This window comes from Capricornis sumatraensis, chromosome 3 (assembly GCF_032405125.1).
Source record: "Capricornis sumatraensis isolate serow.1 chromosome 3, serow.2, whole genome shotgun sequence".
NCBI lineage: Eukaryota > Metazoa > Chordata > Mammalia > Artiodactyla > Bovidae > Capricornis > Capricornis sumatraensis.
In genome coordinates, this window is record NC_091071.1 from 139,307,998 (window position 1) to 139,325,604 (window position 17,607).

At 37.4% G+C, this 17,607-nt stretch overlaps 1 protein-coding gene across 1 annotated transcript in view; it reads left to right on the forward strand.

Moving 5' to 3' along the window:
* Positions 1–17,607, forward strand: part of ADAM23 (ADAM metallopeptidase domain 23) — a 186,275-nt gene that overhangs the window by 123,274 nt on the left and 45,394 nt on the right. The window contains exons 10-14 of the mRNA XM_068968677.1: positions 8,223–8,294; positions 10,571–10,734; positions 11,772–11,856; positions 12,617–12,707; positions 15,380–15,428. Of these exons, the coding sequence (XP_068824778.1) occupies positions 8,223–8,294; positions 10,571–10,734; positions 11,772–11,856; positions 12,617–12,707; positions 15,380–15,428 (461 nt within the window). The remainder of the gene's footprint in view (positions 1–8,222; positions 8,295–10,570; positions 10,735–11,771; positions 11,857–12,616; positions 12,708–15,379; positions 15,429–17,607) is intronic.

Below are 17,607 nucleotides of genomic sequence, written 5' to 3' on the forward strand. Positions count from 1 at the left end.
TCCCTTGTGGCTCAGACAGTAAAGTGTCTGCCTACAATGCGGGAGACCCAGGTTTGATCCCTGGGTCGGGAAGTTCCCCTGGAGAAGGAAATGGCAACCCACTCTAGTATTCTTATGCTGAATATGAAGCTATTCAGTAGCATGCCTCTTAGTATGATACACAGACTTATGTTTTGAACCAGTAGCTTTTAAGTACATTGCTTGAATGTTATTAGGAAGCAGAATTATGTATAATTTAGGACATATCTTTTGTGATAGAAAGGAAAACCAAAAGTGCTAATAGCCATTTTAGATAACAAAGGCTAAAATATGACTTTCTAAAGGACATTAATTTTCCTAAAATGCCAAGATAATTTTTTAATCTGAATTATATTTGTTGATTGGAGCTTTGAGATTATTACCATCTTCTGAATCTTTAGGTATGTGGTAAAATTATTTTAGAAGCCTAAACTTTTCCCAACATCCAGTGTACAATATTTTTACAGTAGTGAAAAAAATAATTAAGATATATACATTACCTTTAAATTCACAAAGTGGATTCACATATAGCTGGTAATTGATAGACAAATTCTCCAACCCATGACTTGTGATTCCAATCTCTTGTTCCACGACCCTGTTAGGAAGATTCATGAAACCATTAATCAAAGAGCAGATTTCAGAAACTGTACAAATAGGAAGCTTGATTAATTTAGAAAATTATATATTTTGAATTTATTTTTATGTCTTTTAAAATGGGAAGCCTTTAAATAATCTTGTCTTTATTTATGAATAATAAAATAGTACCCACCTTTAAAATATTGCTTTGTAGATAGAATATTTCTAATATTATTTATATTCTGTGATAAAGTTACCTTATTTAGGTTACCAGTCTTTTAATGGTGAATCTTAGTAATTTGTTTTATTGTTATTATTAGAGTGAGAATTAGAAAGTACATCTGTCTTTGAAACCAGAGAAAAGAACTATAATTCCCTCTGATAAGTTTGGAGGGAATACATGTTATGAAATGGAAAAAAAGAAAGCCTTTATTATTGGATGATAATAAGGCCTAAAGTAGAAATATATTAAGAAGATTTCTACTGTTTTTTAAAATTGAAGTATAGTGGGTGTTCATTGGAAGGACTGATGTTGAAGCTGAAACTCCAATATTTTGGCCACCTGATGCGAAGAGCTGACTCATTTGAAAAGACCCTGATATTGGGAAAGATTGAGGGCAGGAAGAGAAGGGGACGACAGAAGATGAGGTGGTTAGATGGCATCACTGACTAAAAGGACATGAGTTTGGGTAAACTCCGGGAGTTGTTGATGGACAGGGAGGCCTGGCGTGCTGCGGTTCATGGGGTCGCAAAGAGCTGGACACGACTGAGCGACTGAACTGAACTGAACTGAACAGTTGATTTACAGTGTTTCAGATGTATGGCAAAGTGATTCAGTTATACAGATTCTCTTCCATTGCACGTTATTACAAATATTAATATATTAATAAAATATTAAATATAGTTCCTTATGCTATACAGTGTGCTTCCCAGGTGGCTCAGTGGTAAAGAATCTGCCTGCCAAACGGGAGATATCTGACAAGCAGGAGATGCGGATTTCATCCCTGGGTTAGGAAGATCCTCTGGAGAAGGAAATGTCAACCCATTCCAGTATTTGTGCCTGGGAAATCCCATGGACAGAGGAACCTGGCAGACTACAGTCCATGGAGCTGCAAAGAGTTGTACATGACTGAACAACCTAACAGCAGCAGTAGTGCTATACAGAAGGTTCTTACTAGATTTCTGCTAGTTACATAAATGCTGCTTTGGAGCAATAGAACTAAATAGATTCCTTTTCTTAGACCACCTTGGATTCTAGCTCATAATAGTCCCAAATAAGTGGGTCATTTTATAAGAATTTTTTTTTCTTTTGAGAGTTATTGTTGTTCAGTCGTTAAGTGGTGTCCAACTCTTTGCAATCTCATGGATTGCAGCACCCTAGGCTTCCGTGTCCTTCACTATTTCCCAGAGTTTGCTTAAACTCATGTCCTTTGAGTCAGTGATGCCATCCAGCCATCTCATCTTCTGTCACCCCTTTCTTCTCCTACCCGCAATCTTTCCCAGCATCAGACTCTTTTCCAATGAGTCTGCTTTGCATATGAGGAGGCCAAAGTATTGGCATTTCAGCTTCAGCATCAGTCCTTCTAGTGAATATTCAGGGTTGATTTCCTTTAGGATTGAGTGGTTTGATCTCCTTGCCATCCAAGGGACTCTCAAAAGTCTTCTCCAGCACCACAACTTGAAAGCTTCAGTGCTCAGCTTTCTTTATAGTCCAACTCTCACATCCACACATGACTACTGGAAAAACCCTGATAGCTCACTTGGTGAAGAATTCGCCTGCAGTACAGGAAACCCCAGTTCTATTCCTGGGTTGGGAAGATCTGCTGGAGAAGGAATAGGCTACCAATTCTAGTATTCTTGGACTTTGCTTGTGGCTCGGCTGGTAAAGAATCCGCCTGCTATGTGGGAGACCTGGGTTTGATCCCTGGATTGGGAAGATCCCCTGGAGAAGGGAAAGGCTACCCACTCCAGTATTCTGGCCTGGAGAATTCCATGAACTGTATAGTCCATGGGGCACAAAGAGTTGGACATGACTGAGCAACTTTCACTTTCACTTTGACTATACAGACCCATGTCAGCAAAGTGATGTCTCAACTTTTTAATATGCTGTCTAGGTTTGTCATAGCTTTTCTTCCAAGGAGCAAGCTTCTTTTAATTTCATGGCTGCAGTCATCATCAGTAGTGACTTTGGAGCTGAAGAAAATAAAATTTGTCACTGTTTCTACTTTTTCCACATCTGTTTGCCATGAAGTGATAGGACTGGTTGCCATGATCTTAATTTTTTGAATGTTGAGTTTTAAGCCAGCTTTTTCACTCTCCTCTTTTACTTTTAACAAGAGGCTCTTCAGTTCCTCTTCACTTTCTGCTATTGAAGTGGCATCATCTGCGTATATGAGGTTGTTGATATTTCTCCTGGCAGTCTTGATTCCAGCTTGTGATTCATCCAGCCCGGCATTTCTCATGATGTACTCTGCATATAAGTTAAATAAGCAGGGTGACAATATCCACCCTTGAGGTACTCCTTTCCCAGTTTTGAACCAGTCTGTTGTTCATGTCTGGTTCTAACTGTTGCTTCTTGACCTGCATATAGGTTCACAGGAGTCAGGTAAGGTGGCCTGGTATTCCCATCTCTTTAAGAATTTTCCACAGTTTGTTATGATCTACACAAATTCATGAAATGAGAGTTGAGAAAAGCTATTTTTAAAAGATGTGCTTTATATGAGATGAAGATAGTTTTTGAATTTGAATACTTAATAAGGGATAAATCAGAATATGGATCAGGTTCTTAAATTTTGTGTGTCAAAGTAAAATTAAACTAGAATAATTGTCATCTATTTAAAAAAGTGTTTTTGGCTGCATTGCACAACAGGTGGGAACCTCCCTGACCAGGGACTGAACCTGTACACCCTGCAGTAGAAGCATGGAGTCTTAAGCACTAGACCACCAGGAAAGTCTGACATCTGTTTTCTAATATCTGGATGTTTACTGTTGGGTTTTAGAGTGTCTTCTCTCTGAGAGTGCTCATCTTATAATCTTTGTGCTACGTGAGACAACACATTTATTTTCATAACTATGACCCTCAGGTTGAAAATCAAGCTCTAATTTTAATTTTTTTCAAAAAGCAAATATCTTTTAAATAATTTTTATTGGAATATAGATGACTTACAACATTGTGTTAGTTTCAGATGTAACACAAAGTGAATCAGTTATTCCTATACATACAAGATATCCACTCATTTTTAGATTCTTTTCCTATACAGACCATTATAGAGTCTTCAGTAGAGTTCCCTGTGCTATATTGTAGGTCTTTATCAGATATCTATTTTATACATGGTAGTGTGTGTATGTCAATCCCAATCTTCCAGTTTATCCCTACCCGCCTTTCCTTCCTGGTAACCATAAGTTTGAGGCTTCCCTGGTAGCTCAGTTGGTAAAGAATCTGCCTGCAATTTGGGAGACCCAGGTTCGATCCCTGGGTTGGGAAGAACTCCAGGGGAGGGGAATGGTTACCCACTCCAGTATTCTTGTCTGAGAAACCCCAGGGAGAGAGGAGCCTGGTGGGCTACAGTCCATGGAGTCACAAAGAATTGGACATGACTGAATGACTCACACTAAATAACCATAAGCTTATTTTCTACATATTTAACTCTGTCTGTTTTGTAAATAGGTTCATTTGTACCTTTTTTTAAAGATTCTACATGAGTGGTATTATATGATGTTTGTCTATCTCTGACTTATTTCACTCAGTAAGATGTTCTCTAGGGCCATCCATGTTGCTGAAAATAGCATTATTTCATTCAAAAATCAATATCTTAAGGATTGTGCTTGTTCAGAAAGGAGAAGCAAATTTGACACTTTAAATGTAAACTATTCTCAGCAATTGGAAAATGTGAAAATAAATTCGTTCATAAATGGAGATTACATATTTTTCTTTGTGTGTATAATTAATTCTCACTCTTGCAGGAAATAGAAACACTTTGCCTACATTTACTTTCAAGTATACCTTCTTTAAAATCAGAGTAACCTAATATTGCCTTCCTGAAAAAATGCAGATATCTTATTTGGAACAAGCATCCTATATTATCAGTAGCTTTCAATTAGAAAAAAATCTCTCAATTTTGTGTAAACCATTTTAGCAGCAGGCTGGCGGAGTCTAATTTGTGAGCCAATTATAGCCTTGATAGGGGTCTGCAAACATTTCTTTGAGCTGCTTAAGCTAAATATTAATGTAAATATTAAACACCTTTTTCTATTAGAAAACTAATTGAAATATTTTAAAGTGCATGAAAAACAAATGTTTTTCTACCTTGTTACTATATCTTTATGTATAAGTCAATAGGTGAAAATATGTAATGATAACTCATATATTTCAATTTAAACCTCTTGTGGTTTTCCTTATTTAAAAGCCACTATATTTTATGGAGCTTCCCAGGTGACACTAGTGGTAAAGAATCCACCTGCCAGTGCAGGAGACATAGAGATGTGGGTTTGATCTCTGGGTCAGGAAGAATCCCTGGAGGAGAGCATGGCAACCCACTTTAGTATTTTTTTGTTTTGGCCATAGGCTGTGGCATGTGGGAGCTTGATTCCCCAACCAGGGATCAAACTCGTGCCCCCATAGTGAAAGCCAGGAATCTTAACCACTGTACTGCCAGGGAAGTCCCCCACTCCAGTATTCTTGGCTGGAGAAAACCATGGACTACAGGCCATACTATTGCCAAGAGTCAGACACGACTGAAGTGACTTAGCACACACACACACACATATTTTATAGGTACCCCAACAAATTATGATTTTTCATCAATGATCATGATTTATTAAGCATGTACATAAACTATTTTATATTACTTGTTAACAAGTTTATCTCTTATGTCGACCCAGAGTAAGCATTGAATTCCAGCTGTTTGATCTTGGATAATTAATTATCCTCTCTGAGCCTCACTTTCCACATTTATAAATGGGGATAATAAAACTTACCTCACTGAGGAGGGGCAATATTTGTTGTAGGGGAAACACTAATCATAGATCCTAGTAAATCCTAGGTACTCAATTATATGGAATTTCAAGTGAATAAACCTAGTGGTCACTCTTTTTCCTTGTCATACTTGTCTTCTCAGCAGCATTGGATAAGTTGGTTATTCTTCCCTATTTGAAATATTGTATTCATCTTTCTGCTTCTATGACACAATAGCTGTCTCACATCATTGTCCATTTTCTTCTTAGACTTTTATGTTTGGCCTTTAGAATTTTGAGAATGCCCCATAGCTTGATTTGGGCTCTCTTTTCTTTCTATAACTCTCCCTCAAGTGACCACTTCCAGTCCTAAGTTTTTAAATTATATCATGACTTAAATTCATCACTCTCAACTTTATACTCTAACCTGCTGAGTTCCATAGTTCTATTAATATAACTGACTGCCTACTTCAATATTAGGTAGACATCTCACATGTAACATTTATAAATCAGAACTCTTGGTTCCTTAGTCCTAAATGGCTTTTCCCCTAGTCTTTCTCATCATTTTAAATGGCACACTCCTGCCTCCACCCCAGCTATTCCAGTTCAAAACCTCGGAGAAATCTTTTACTCTCTTTCCTTAACTTCCACATCCTATACAGGTGTCCTGTCTTCATTGTTTTTTAACCTGGACTATTACCATATTTTCCCAACAGATCTCTCTTCCATTCTTGACCCTCTCTAATTCCCTCCCCTTATAGCAGGCAGAGTGATCTTTCTAAAAAGAAAGAGGTGGAAGTTACAAATATGAAATAAATGAAAACATCACATTCTGATAGACTTTCGAAGTTCTCATTTTTTAACTTGCAAGTCATACTTTCCGTGTTCATTATACTATAAAAAAACATTTCCCAAAAGGACAAATTAATGTTCAGAAGCAAAACAAATTCATTTGAATAGGTGTGTTACACCATTGCCCTAGAATAGATGTCAACTAATACTTTTTTCCCTTTCTTTTTTTATAAGTGCTTCTTAGTGTCAGGACTTTTTTTAAGTGTACAACTCAGTGACATTTAGTTTTACATCCATTACCTCTATCCAGTTTCCAAATATTTCATCACCCACAAGAGACTTAATGTTGAGACTTTTGCTTTTACTTTTAAATATATTTTTGAAAATTTTCAGCTTGTGTAATTTGCTAGGCAACTTAAAATGCTGAGCTCTTTGCAGCAGTTTCTTTGTGTTAAGTTTAAAAACACCTGTTAAAATATCTCTCTGTGTCCTCACATGATGGAAGGGACTAGGGATATCTTTAGATACTTTTTTTTATAAGGCACTAATCCCATTCATGAAGACCCCATCCTCATAACTTAACTACTGGTCAAAGGTTCTACCTAATACCATCATTTTGGAGTTTGGAATTTTAGCACAAATTTGTGGAGCACACAAATATTCACAGCATAGCAAATGTTATAAATATAAATAGCCATAAATTAATGATGCTCCTAATAACACAATACTAATTTATTGCACATTTGTTATGGGTTGTCAGTATGCTCAGTATTATAAAAATTTTATATCAGATATATAAGCATTAAGACATACTCTTCATTTTAAAAATATAGTAACAGGATTAAAGAGAATGAAATAAAGGGGTTCTGACAAATTTATAGTGTGAAAATGGACAAAGGAGAAAAAAAAGACTATTATGAAAAGTGCATTTTTTAATAATTATAATTGAAGTCAAATTTTAAAGATATGGTCCATATCTTATTTGGTAGTTTTAAAAATGTTTTTCTTTTTCTTCAACAGAAGGCATAATCCCCCTGTGGTAAATGTCGTCTCAAAGCCATATTAAGCTAAGAACTCCTTACTAACACTGTAGCCCTTCAGATGTTATGTAATTATTCTATTAATTTACTTTATTTCCTTAAATAGTCATAAATAACCATAAACAACCATACTGTTGGCACATTTCATGTATACTTTTCATCTCTTCTTTGACTTCTGAGCTGTCAAAAACAAAAGGCTTCGTTTGGAGGAGGTATTCTTCTGAAAAGATATACTAAAATGTATGACAGATGTAGTCCATAGTGTGGACTGAATCTAAAGTGTTGCCTAAGAAATCTTGATCTTTGTATGAGCTTGAATTCAAGTGAGAAGGGTGTCCTGTAGGGATTAAATTTCTTGGTCTACACTCTTGATAAACTGGTAAAGTCAAGTAACAAATTTAAAAAGGATTGCATTTGTTAGACATCGAGAGTGATTAGCAGCTTGCTGCTCAAATGTGAAGTTTCTCACACAGAATCACTTGGCTCTCCCCATTATCCAGAACATCATGGGTATTTTTTTAAATTAAAATAATTAATTTAAAATTATTAATTTAATAATTAATTTTTAAAATTGGAGGATAACTGCTTTACAATGTTGTGTTGGTTTTATCATGGGTATTTTAGACAGTTATACTCTTTCTGCTTAACAGAGAAAGAAAATAAGAACACTGCTGTGTCCAAACACAGCACAAACTGAATTTGGTATTTTTAATTCCCATTTCTACTCTTGCTGTCAGATTTCTGTTTTTGTGGAATTTTGAAAATATGTCATTAAATTATGGTTTGACAGTGACTGGTCTTTGTCTCCCCTCCCCCTGCTGCGCCCCCTCCTCCTGACCCCAGTACAAGAAGTGTCGTTCTTCTCTCGCACATGCGAACAACTTTGCAAAGTCTGTGGTCAACCTTGTGGATTCTGTAAGTATCCTGGTTTTCTTGAACCTGTTTTTCCAAGATGGAATGGTTTATATATCCATTATTTACTTGTTGCTTTAGTTGTTTCTGGGACAAAAGTAAAAACACTATCCTTAAGCTCATCTGGCTAAGAAATTAGAGACTGGTCTGAATCACAAAGAACAGTGTTATCAGAGTTTCAGAGGATTGTTGAGTTAGTTATTCTTGGGATCCCAAAGTTGCATTAATGTTGCTTCTGGGTGGTATCTGGATATTATTTTCACCAGAGTCTATGGAGGACAAAACATAGAGAAAATTAGCTACAGAACAGAGTGTAAATTAAACTTGGCAAGTGAGGCTTTGTTAATAATAATCAGCTGAGCTTATCATCTTAAATATATGGCAGAAAAAAATTATAGATTGAGGTGGATTATGTTTGGTGAATATAGGCAGTACAAAATTTTTTTTAAAAGAATCCAAATTTATTTTCTTAGTGTTCCTATGAGAATGCTTCAGACTGTATTTCTAGATGACAAAGTTAAGTGCAGTTTTCAAATAGAGCTAATTTAAAAGTAAAATATATATCTTCTTAAAAAAGGCTTTTAATCCCTAAATCATTCATACTGACATTTTTTTTCTTTTCTCATTCTGATAGTAAATCCATAAGTGTGAATATTATTCATTCTGTTCCAATAAATAATTCAATTTGAATAGTCATAAATAAACAACATAACATTTTGTATATATTCTAATGTAAAGTTCTGTTTTGCAAGCTATATATATATATTTATCCAATATTTATTGTATATTCCCTCTTAACTGGGAAAAAACATTATAAATTGCTTAATATCTAAATGATACTAATTTTTTCCAAAGAACTGCCTTCTTTTTTGCCTTAAATTTAAACAGTCCAAAAGCCTCTAATCATCTAAACACTCATATAGTACCTAGTAGGCACAGCTGGGCTTTCCTGGTGGCTCAGCAGTAAGGAATCCACCTGCAATACAGAAGCTGCAGAGACCCAGGTTCAATCTCTGGGTCGGGAAGATCCCCTTAGTAGGAAACGGCAACCCACTCCAGTATTCTTTTCTGGAGAATTCCATGGACAGAAAAGCCTGGTGGGCTACAGTCCATAGAGTTGCAAAGAGTCAGACAAAACTGAAGCAACTTAGCACAGGAATGGTTGAACAGAATAATATGGGTAGAGGGTAAGAGAATGTCACATAGAGTTAAGATTGAAATTCTGAAAGCCAGTTATCACTGGGTTTATTAATTTTCTTTAATTTCAGCCCTTGTCAGTCTTCTCAGAGGATAAGTATAAGTGGATGTGAAAAAGAGAATATTAAACCTCACTTTTCCCATGCCCTATCTATTTACTTGGTGGAATCTTAGTGTTTGTCATTTCACCATGATTGAATAGAATCACATCTTGCAATGTGTCATTTTTATTTTGAGTTATACAAGGTTCTGAAGTCAACCAACTATTTTTTCAAAGACATTACATTTAACTCACTTCTTGTTGTATAATCATTATAGTGTCAGATTAATTTAGATATGATGGTGTTTCCTTTCTTCAGTATGTTCTAAAGTCATCCGTTGTTTTCTTAATTAGCTTGAAAATAGGACAAAACATTCGTCAAAATTGCTTACATAAGTGAATTTTTTAACTACTGGGCCAAAAGGAGAGAAAGAGCAGAAAGTTACAATTTAAATATTGTGAGTGATGTCACCCTGTAGTGAGAGGTACATCGGTAATATAAGTCTGCTCTTCCTTCTTTTTGGCCTCAAATTGGTGTTTCTCTTCCGGTGTTATTTTACTTTTCATATAACAAGGATTCCAAGGATAAGCCAACCTTGGTGTTAATGCTTGTCCAAGGATTTAGTAATCTGTTCCAATCCTGCAGGAATAACTGATCATATCACACGTACTCAGAGCGAGTGTATCAGACTCCAGCCTGTTATTCCCTGAGGTTTGGAAGGGTGATTTTGCTGAACCTTGATTTAAATTTACATCCATACTTTAGGACTGTGATGCCCTAGAGAGATGCTGGCTACTAAAAGTGCTGACTGGGGATTGAAGTAACTTTGTCCAAGAGGCTGAACTTTGTGACTGTTCTTCCGTTCTTTTTTTTTTGCTCTTGAAAAAGAGAAAGGAAAAGAAGATTCTCTCTGAGGAGCTAATTCTGACCTCGTGTTCTCCTCTCACCTCCCCTCCTGTCCCTCCGCTGACTCTGAATCACTGATTGTGCATGTTTGACCCAGTGTTTTCCTCCTGCACCTGTCCTGTTGTCTACCCTCAGATTTACAAGGAGCAGCTTAACACCAGGGTTGTCCTGGTGGCTGTAGAGACCTGGACCGAGAGGGATCACATTGACATCACCACCAACCTTGTGCAGATGCTCCATGAATTCTCCAAATACCGACAGCGTATCAGACAGCATGCTGATGCTGTGCATCTCATTTCGTATGTATTCCCAGCCCTTGGCTTGATATTGATCTCTATCCCTTTATTGTTAGCAGTTAGGTTATATATTAGTAAATCCATCCTGAACAAGATTGAGGTTGATTCCTCTGTTACCTAAGAAGCACAGAAGTAGGCTGCCCGGTGTTGAAACAGTGGTTCCCCAGTCATGAAATCTACTTTTAGAGCACTTCCCTCCTTTCAGACCTTCCATCCTCAAGGTCAACTCATGACTCAAGATAGCTGCTGACACTCCAGCCTTCATCACAGGCAATAGGAATGCCAGGCAGGGAGAAGTGTGAAAGGACCCTCCCTCCAGCTAACCCATTGTAGTAGATTTCCTGAAAACATGCATGTATCAATTTCATCAACAAATCATCTACTAGATCTTTATCACAGTGGCCACAATGAGCTGTAAGAGAGTCTAGGCAAGATAGTCCTTTGAAATGAACTATTGAGTAAAATTGATGTTCCATCACTAAAGAAAGGGGATATCTTGTTTACTTCTGATAAGTTGTTCACTTCCCCACTGGTGGTTAAGCTGTTTTCAGACAGTCCTCTAAGGTTCTGTCCTGGGATCAAACTAACTGAAGTCCTTCTTCCTTCTTTATTCTCTCCTGTTATTCTTTGCTTTTCTCTCAGTATTTAATCAGCAATTTACAATTGTCAATATTTTGTATAACTACTAGGTAGTCTCTACTAAAAAAATCAAGGACTGTGGTCTCTTTATCTTTGTGCCTCAATTTCTGTGCCAGTGTGTGGTGCTTAGGTGCTCAATTGATTTAGACTCAATTGAGATTATTTAACATAACATTAAAGGTATTTATGATAACATGCATTTAGAAGTATTTAAAATGTAGTTTTTGGCTTCCTGAAGGAAGGTTGGTTTGGAGTATTCAGTGTAGGAGAATAGATGTATTGAAATTGAATATTAATAGAATAAAGTTGAAATTAATGGAATTAATTGGAATATTAATGGAATAAAATTTAAATATAATGGTTACTACATTGGTTTCCTAATAGCACTTATTTTTCCTAAGGCGTGTGACATTCCACTATAAGAGGAGCAGCCTGAGTTACTTTGGAGGTGTCTGTTCTCGCACAAGGGGAGTTGGTGTGAATGAGGTAAATGTTATCAATTTTCCTAAAGTAGAGCTTTATCTGTGCATCTGATTTCTTTCTTCCCTGTGGCCTAGTTTACAACCCTTCTCAGGCCTGTTTAGAATGATAATGACATTGAGAATATAGTGTAAGTGGTTTGTATTAGTAAATAGAACCCAAAGTGATCTTTGGTGTCAGAAAAGAGCTATTGTTTCATATCATAATGATAATTTTTCCTATTTATCAGGCAGATGCAAACTGAAGATTGGCCCAGAAATTTCTTGGCCTCTATAGATAAGTTTTTATAATCTTGTTAATCCTTCTGTTATGACTTTTTAAAGAATTATCTGCTCTTCTGCCCATGTTAGGTTTAACACACCCTCCAAGTAGAACCAACTAAATCTAAACCTTGGTCAGTTCCTGAATATATAATGGTACTAGATTATCCCAGTAGCCATCATTCAGTGGAGACTTCTCTTGACAGATTTGTAGTAAGTTGAATTTATTCTCGGTTTGGTATGAAGTGAAATGGGGCACAGCCTTTTATGATTTTATGTTTCCATGTGAAAACATCAAGTTCTGAGAGATGCCACATAGTGAGAGAGGCTTTCTGCTTCTTGGGCCCAGTTGCAAGGAAGAAGTGATAAGAAGCATATGCCGTCTTTTGATGCTGTGAGGCTCTACTTAGGGGACTGAGAAGATATGTGGTAATGATTAAGAAATAATAACTAGCTTTGTGCCCTCTCTCAAATGTTTCCCACACACTTTCAACTCTGAAAAACAGTATGGTCTTCCAATGGCAGTGGCACAAGTATTATCGCAGAGCCTGGCTCAAAACCTTGGAATCCAATGGGAACCTTCTAGCAGAAAGCCAAGTATGTACATTGACCTTCTTACTTTCATGTGCCATTCTGTCTGTATAATGCATGTCCGGTCAAAAAAGAAATATTTTTCATTCCTAAGTCATAGTAGCTTAACTGTGGTATATCTCCTTCCCCTAAACAAATGATAAAATGAGTAATTTAAGATAACTCTTAATTTGTGTGGGTTGGAGAAATGTCCCTTTCAAAGTCTGTAAAATCATCCTTTCTCAGGATGATCAGCTCTTTCTCATACTGCAGAATGTTGGGGTACTTAGAGGTGAATACTCAGCCACAGGGTCTAATCAGTTGAATACAGACACAAGATGTCAGTGGAGCTCCATCACAAGTTCAGCTGGATCAGAAAAAAGATCTGGAATTAAAAGGAGCTTAAACCCTAATGAAATTTACCAACATAGTACCATCATTAACATTAGAGAAGCTTCCCGTATAGGCATCCCATCCTGGGGGCAGGTGAGAGAAGATAACACTCCTCTCTACTGAGCTGGCAGGGCCTCAATGGAGTAGAAACAGCCACAAATCCCATCCTGTAGGAAAACACAGCCAGCGACTACTGGATATCACTTTCCTCATTAGCCAGAGGAGAGGCAGATGGAAAGACAAGTCTGAGATTCTAGAGGTGAGGTGTTAAAGGCCCACAGTAATTTGAGGGGGGGGGGGGTCCTTGAACATTTTAAATTTCTTTTAAAATTAGTATAAAATCCAGCTTGGATTATATTCCTCTTTATAGCAATACAATAGTAAAATATAATTTCTATTAATAATACACTTTTGTGGCAGAAGGCCAAAGTGCCTAGGAAGCCCATGATGTGATCCCGTGGGAAAAAAGACTGAGGTGTTCACTCCAACTAGTCTGTTACCTAGGAATCAACTGGAAATCTACTCTCCTCTGTGAAAATATCAGATGCTAGGGATAAAGGTGTCCTCCACCCCCTCCCCAAAGAAGAAAAGGATAAATATCTACCTTAACATTATCCTATGCTTTATACCTTTTTTGACTACTATCAAATAATTGTCATTAATGGATAGTGTTATGGAAACTTGAAATAAAATCTATATCCAGGGTGTCTTGATTCCCTTTAAGGGCCTATTAGGTCATCACTTTATGGGTACATTAAGTTTGGTGGCATTTAGCAAATCTCCACAAACTTTCATCTGTTAATTTCTTGCTCAGAGTGTTTGCTTTCCCAGAGTACGCATTAAAGGAGGTGGTTCAGGTTTCACTGGCTGGCATCAATGCCCGAAAATCAGAAGGAGTAGGACCCAGGTTTATGACCTTGTTTGAGAAACCTGGAACCAAGAAGAAGCCAGTGCTGGGGGCAGCTAAGAGATCTTACTGAGTCATATGATGGAGAAGGGTGAGCAATAGGGTTCATTACTAATACTAGGCATAGTTCCTTCCTTTCTAAAATTCTTTATTCCTTTGTGAATTGTTTGTTCAGATAGATTAGTTCTGAATTGTGAATTTTTAAAAATCCATTTGGAAGTCTTTAAAAATATCTTTGTCTATCACAGCAAAGAGAATAGAAAAAAATGAATGAAAAGTCTAGCCTGTCACACTGTCCATATGTCCATCTGTGGTATCTGTGTTAAGTTTATGATTGTTATTTAATTTAGATGATTTGACATTTCTATTTTAGATTGCTCTCTTTTACTGTATGTTTTAGCTTAGTGTTCTTCAAGCCTCTTGCTGATCCTCGCTTTGACTATAGCGGATTGAATTCTCTTCTCTAATGTCCAGTGTGCTCTGTTAGCAGGACTTCAGTGAGGACTCATTGAATTGTGCAGCAGAGCTTTGTAGTTCCCAGAGAACACGTAGGCTACCATCTCATGTGAGCCCCAGAACCATTCTGGGAGATGGGCACAGAGATACCTTCCCATTTTAGAGGTGGAAATCCTGAGACCCAAGAAATGTTAAGTCACTTGCCTATGAAACTCTCATCAGATAGAACTTGGACTAGAACACTAGTTTGTAAAGCCTACCCTGGACCACAGTACTTTCCATTAAACCTTAAACTAGAAACTGAATTGAATTCTCTGAGGTACAAAAATGAAGAGAGGCACAATTTTATTTCTTGGAGTTGTTGTCTTAGGAGGCAAGCTATACTTGTTGGAAAGGAAAAAGAAATATTAATTTAAATGAAATAGGTTTTGCTGTTGATTCTTTTCCTAGATTAAAGAAGTTAGCAATGAATAATTAAGGAGTTAAAAAATGACTAGCTCTCTACCCCTAGCAGCCCCTTAGCAATCCTGCAGGCAAATCAGCTGGGCAAGATAGCATCTGAAGAAAGATCAGGAGGAGTCAGGCAATTTGCACACAATGGGAAACAATGCAGAATCCAACCTCTTGCCCTCAGAACTCACTGAAATTTTTTCTCCTTTTTCCCTTAAAAAACTGCCATGGCCAAGCAGAATCTTCAGAGTTGGTTTGAGACATGAGTCTGCCTTCTCCCCAAGTGTCTGGCTTCCTGATTAAAGCAACCTTTCCTTTCCAACCAAAAAAAGAGAAAGAAATAGGTTTTGTTTGGTGAGACATCATGTTCTGTACCCATTTGACATGGAATTGGTAATAAGGAATTTATTTTAAGAGCTATGATGCAAATTAAAGATGTGACTTTTGTTGTTTCCCTTTTCTTCCATTGCTTTGTATTGTTTCACTGGACTAGAATGTGACTGCACAGAGTCCTGGGGTGGCTGCATCATGGAAGAAACAGGGTAAATTTTCATTGTACCTGCATGTGATGTATTACTGAAATTGGTATCTATTATCAGCTACAGTCTCTCAGATGCTGGTCTGTTAAGCTAAGCCTTAAAATAAATTCAATAATTCATTATCTGATATTTAAAAAAAATGAAATAGCAGGTTCACCTTGTACTTTGAGGTTTTTATTTAAAGTTGGTAATAAAAGTAAAATAAAGTAACTGCTTCTACTTCTATTAACCGTTAAAGGAAGCACATGATTAAGTGCTTCTAAGTTTAGTGGTTGCATTAATTTTTTAGTACACTTAGGATAAAAGCTGGTTGTCTAACTGTCAGTGAAAACCCATTTAGTCAACAATTTATATTTTAAGGAACTCATAAATAGACATGTTTACTGTAATAAAATTGTACTGTATTCCTTACATAATCAATAAGACTTAAAAGAATTGAGATAGATTTATCACGACTAAATTAGGTAGTCTTCTATTGATAGGCATTTAAACATTTCCTCACCTAACTCCTCTTTGGAAACTAGAGCAGCTGTCTCTGGGCTGCTAGTACATCTGTGAACCAAGGCCTAGAAACACAATCTTTCCCAGGGACCTCTGCCCCATCGCAGCCACTGCCCAAGGCCTCCTAAGCTAGAGTCCCCTCCCTATAAATAGAAGTTCCTCACTCATTTCTCTCCCACTTCCTGTGCCCATGTCAGACATCTGCTCAACACATCACCGTTTCTGGTCCTGCCCCCTCCCTGACCTACTTTTACAGAGTCCCTTCCTTATTTCCCCACCAGGAGTCCAGCTCAGGGGAACACAAGGTGTGTGAGCATGAAGGCTTGAAGAGAGACTCAGCCATTATGCCTGCTACTCTAGGGCGCATGTTTCTAGAAATTAGCTCAAACTTGACTGTTAACTTTGATGCTTCCCTTTTTATTGTATCATAGTTTTGCAACATTGTTGCTTAATCAGGCTTTTTTGAGGTAACACCATTCATAATATTGGTCCTATCAAGAGAGGTCTTCTGAACTTCCAATTTCTAAATGAATTTTTAGACTGACTCTCCATAGGATATAATAAAACTATTTAAACTTAATATGTATTTTCTGATGGGCTTCCCATGTGGCTCAGTGGTAAAGAATCCACCTGTCAAGCAGGAGACATGGGTTTGATCCCTGGGTCAGGAAGATCCCCTGGAGAAGGAAATGGCAACCCATTCCAGTATTCTTGCCTGGCCTATGGACAGAGGAACATGGCAGGCTAGAGTACATGGGGTCTCAAAGAACTGGACACACTAACAACTATACCCTACAGCCACAGCATGTACTGACATAGTGATAGAAATTTGGTTAATTAACTCACAAAGAAGTTATTATATTATATTCCTTTTGTTATTATTTTCCTGCAAAATCATGGATATTACCAAGTAGTAAGTTGAGAATAAGGAGCTGTTGCCTAATTCTAATTCAGAAGGAGCGTAACCTTAATTCTGGTTTGATTGTGTATATATACATATAAAAACATACAGAGTCTAACATCTCTTTAGGGTTTCCTTGTATACTTCAGTTCTGTTGCTAAAGCCTGCAATGTAATATCTTTAATCAATTGACTCTCACAATTCCCTCCTCCAAAGTAAAATCTTGTAGGTTCCTAAGCTCCTTTTATTTAGTTCAGAGGCAATAAAAAGGAAGTGCTTATCTTTACTATGTGCGTGCTAAATGCTTCAGTCGTGTCCGACTCTGTGTGACCCCATGGACTATAGCCTGCCAGGCTACTCTGTCCATGTGATTCTTCAGGCAAGAATACTGGAGTAGGTTGCCATGCCCTCCTCCAAGGATCTTCCTTATCCAGGGATTGAAACCACGTCTCTTACATCTGCATTGGAAGGTGGGTTGTTTTTTTTTTTTACCACTAGCACCACCAAGGAAGCCCTATGTTTACGGCTGCTGGTGCTAAGTTGCATCAGTCATGTCCGACTCTGTGCGACCCCATAGACGGCAGCCCACCAGGCTCCGGTGTCCATGGGATTCTCCAGGCAAGAACACTGGAGTGGGTTGCTATTTCCTTCTCCAATGCATGAAAGTGAAAAGTGAAAGTGAAGTCGCTCAGTCATATCTGACTCAGAAACCCCATGGACTGCAGCCTACCAGGCTCCTCTGTCTATGGGATTTTCCAGGCAAGAGTACTGGAGTGGTTG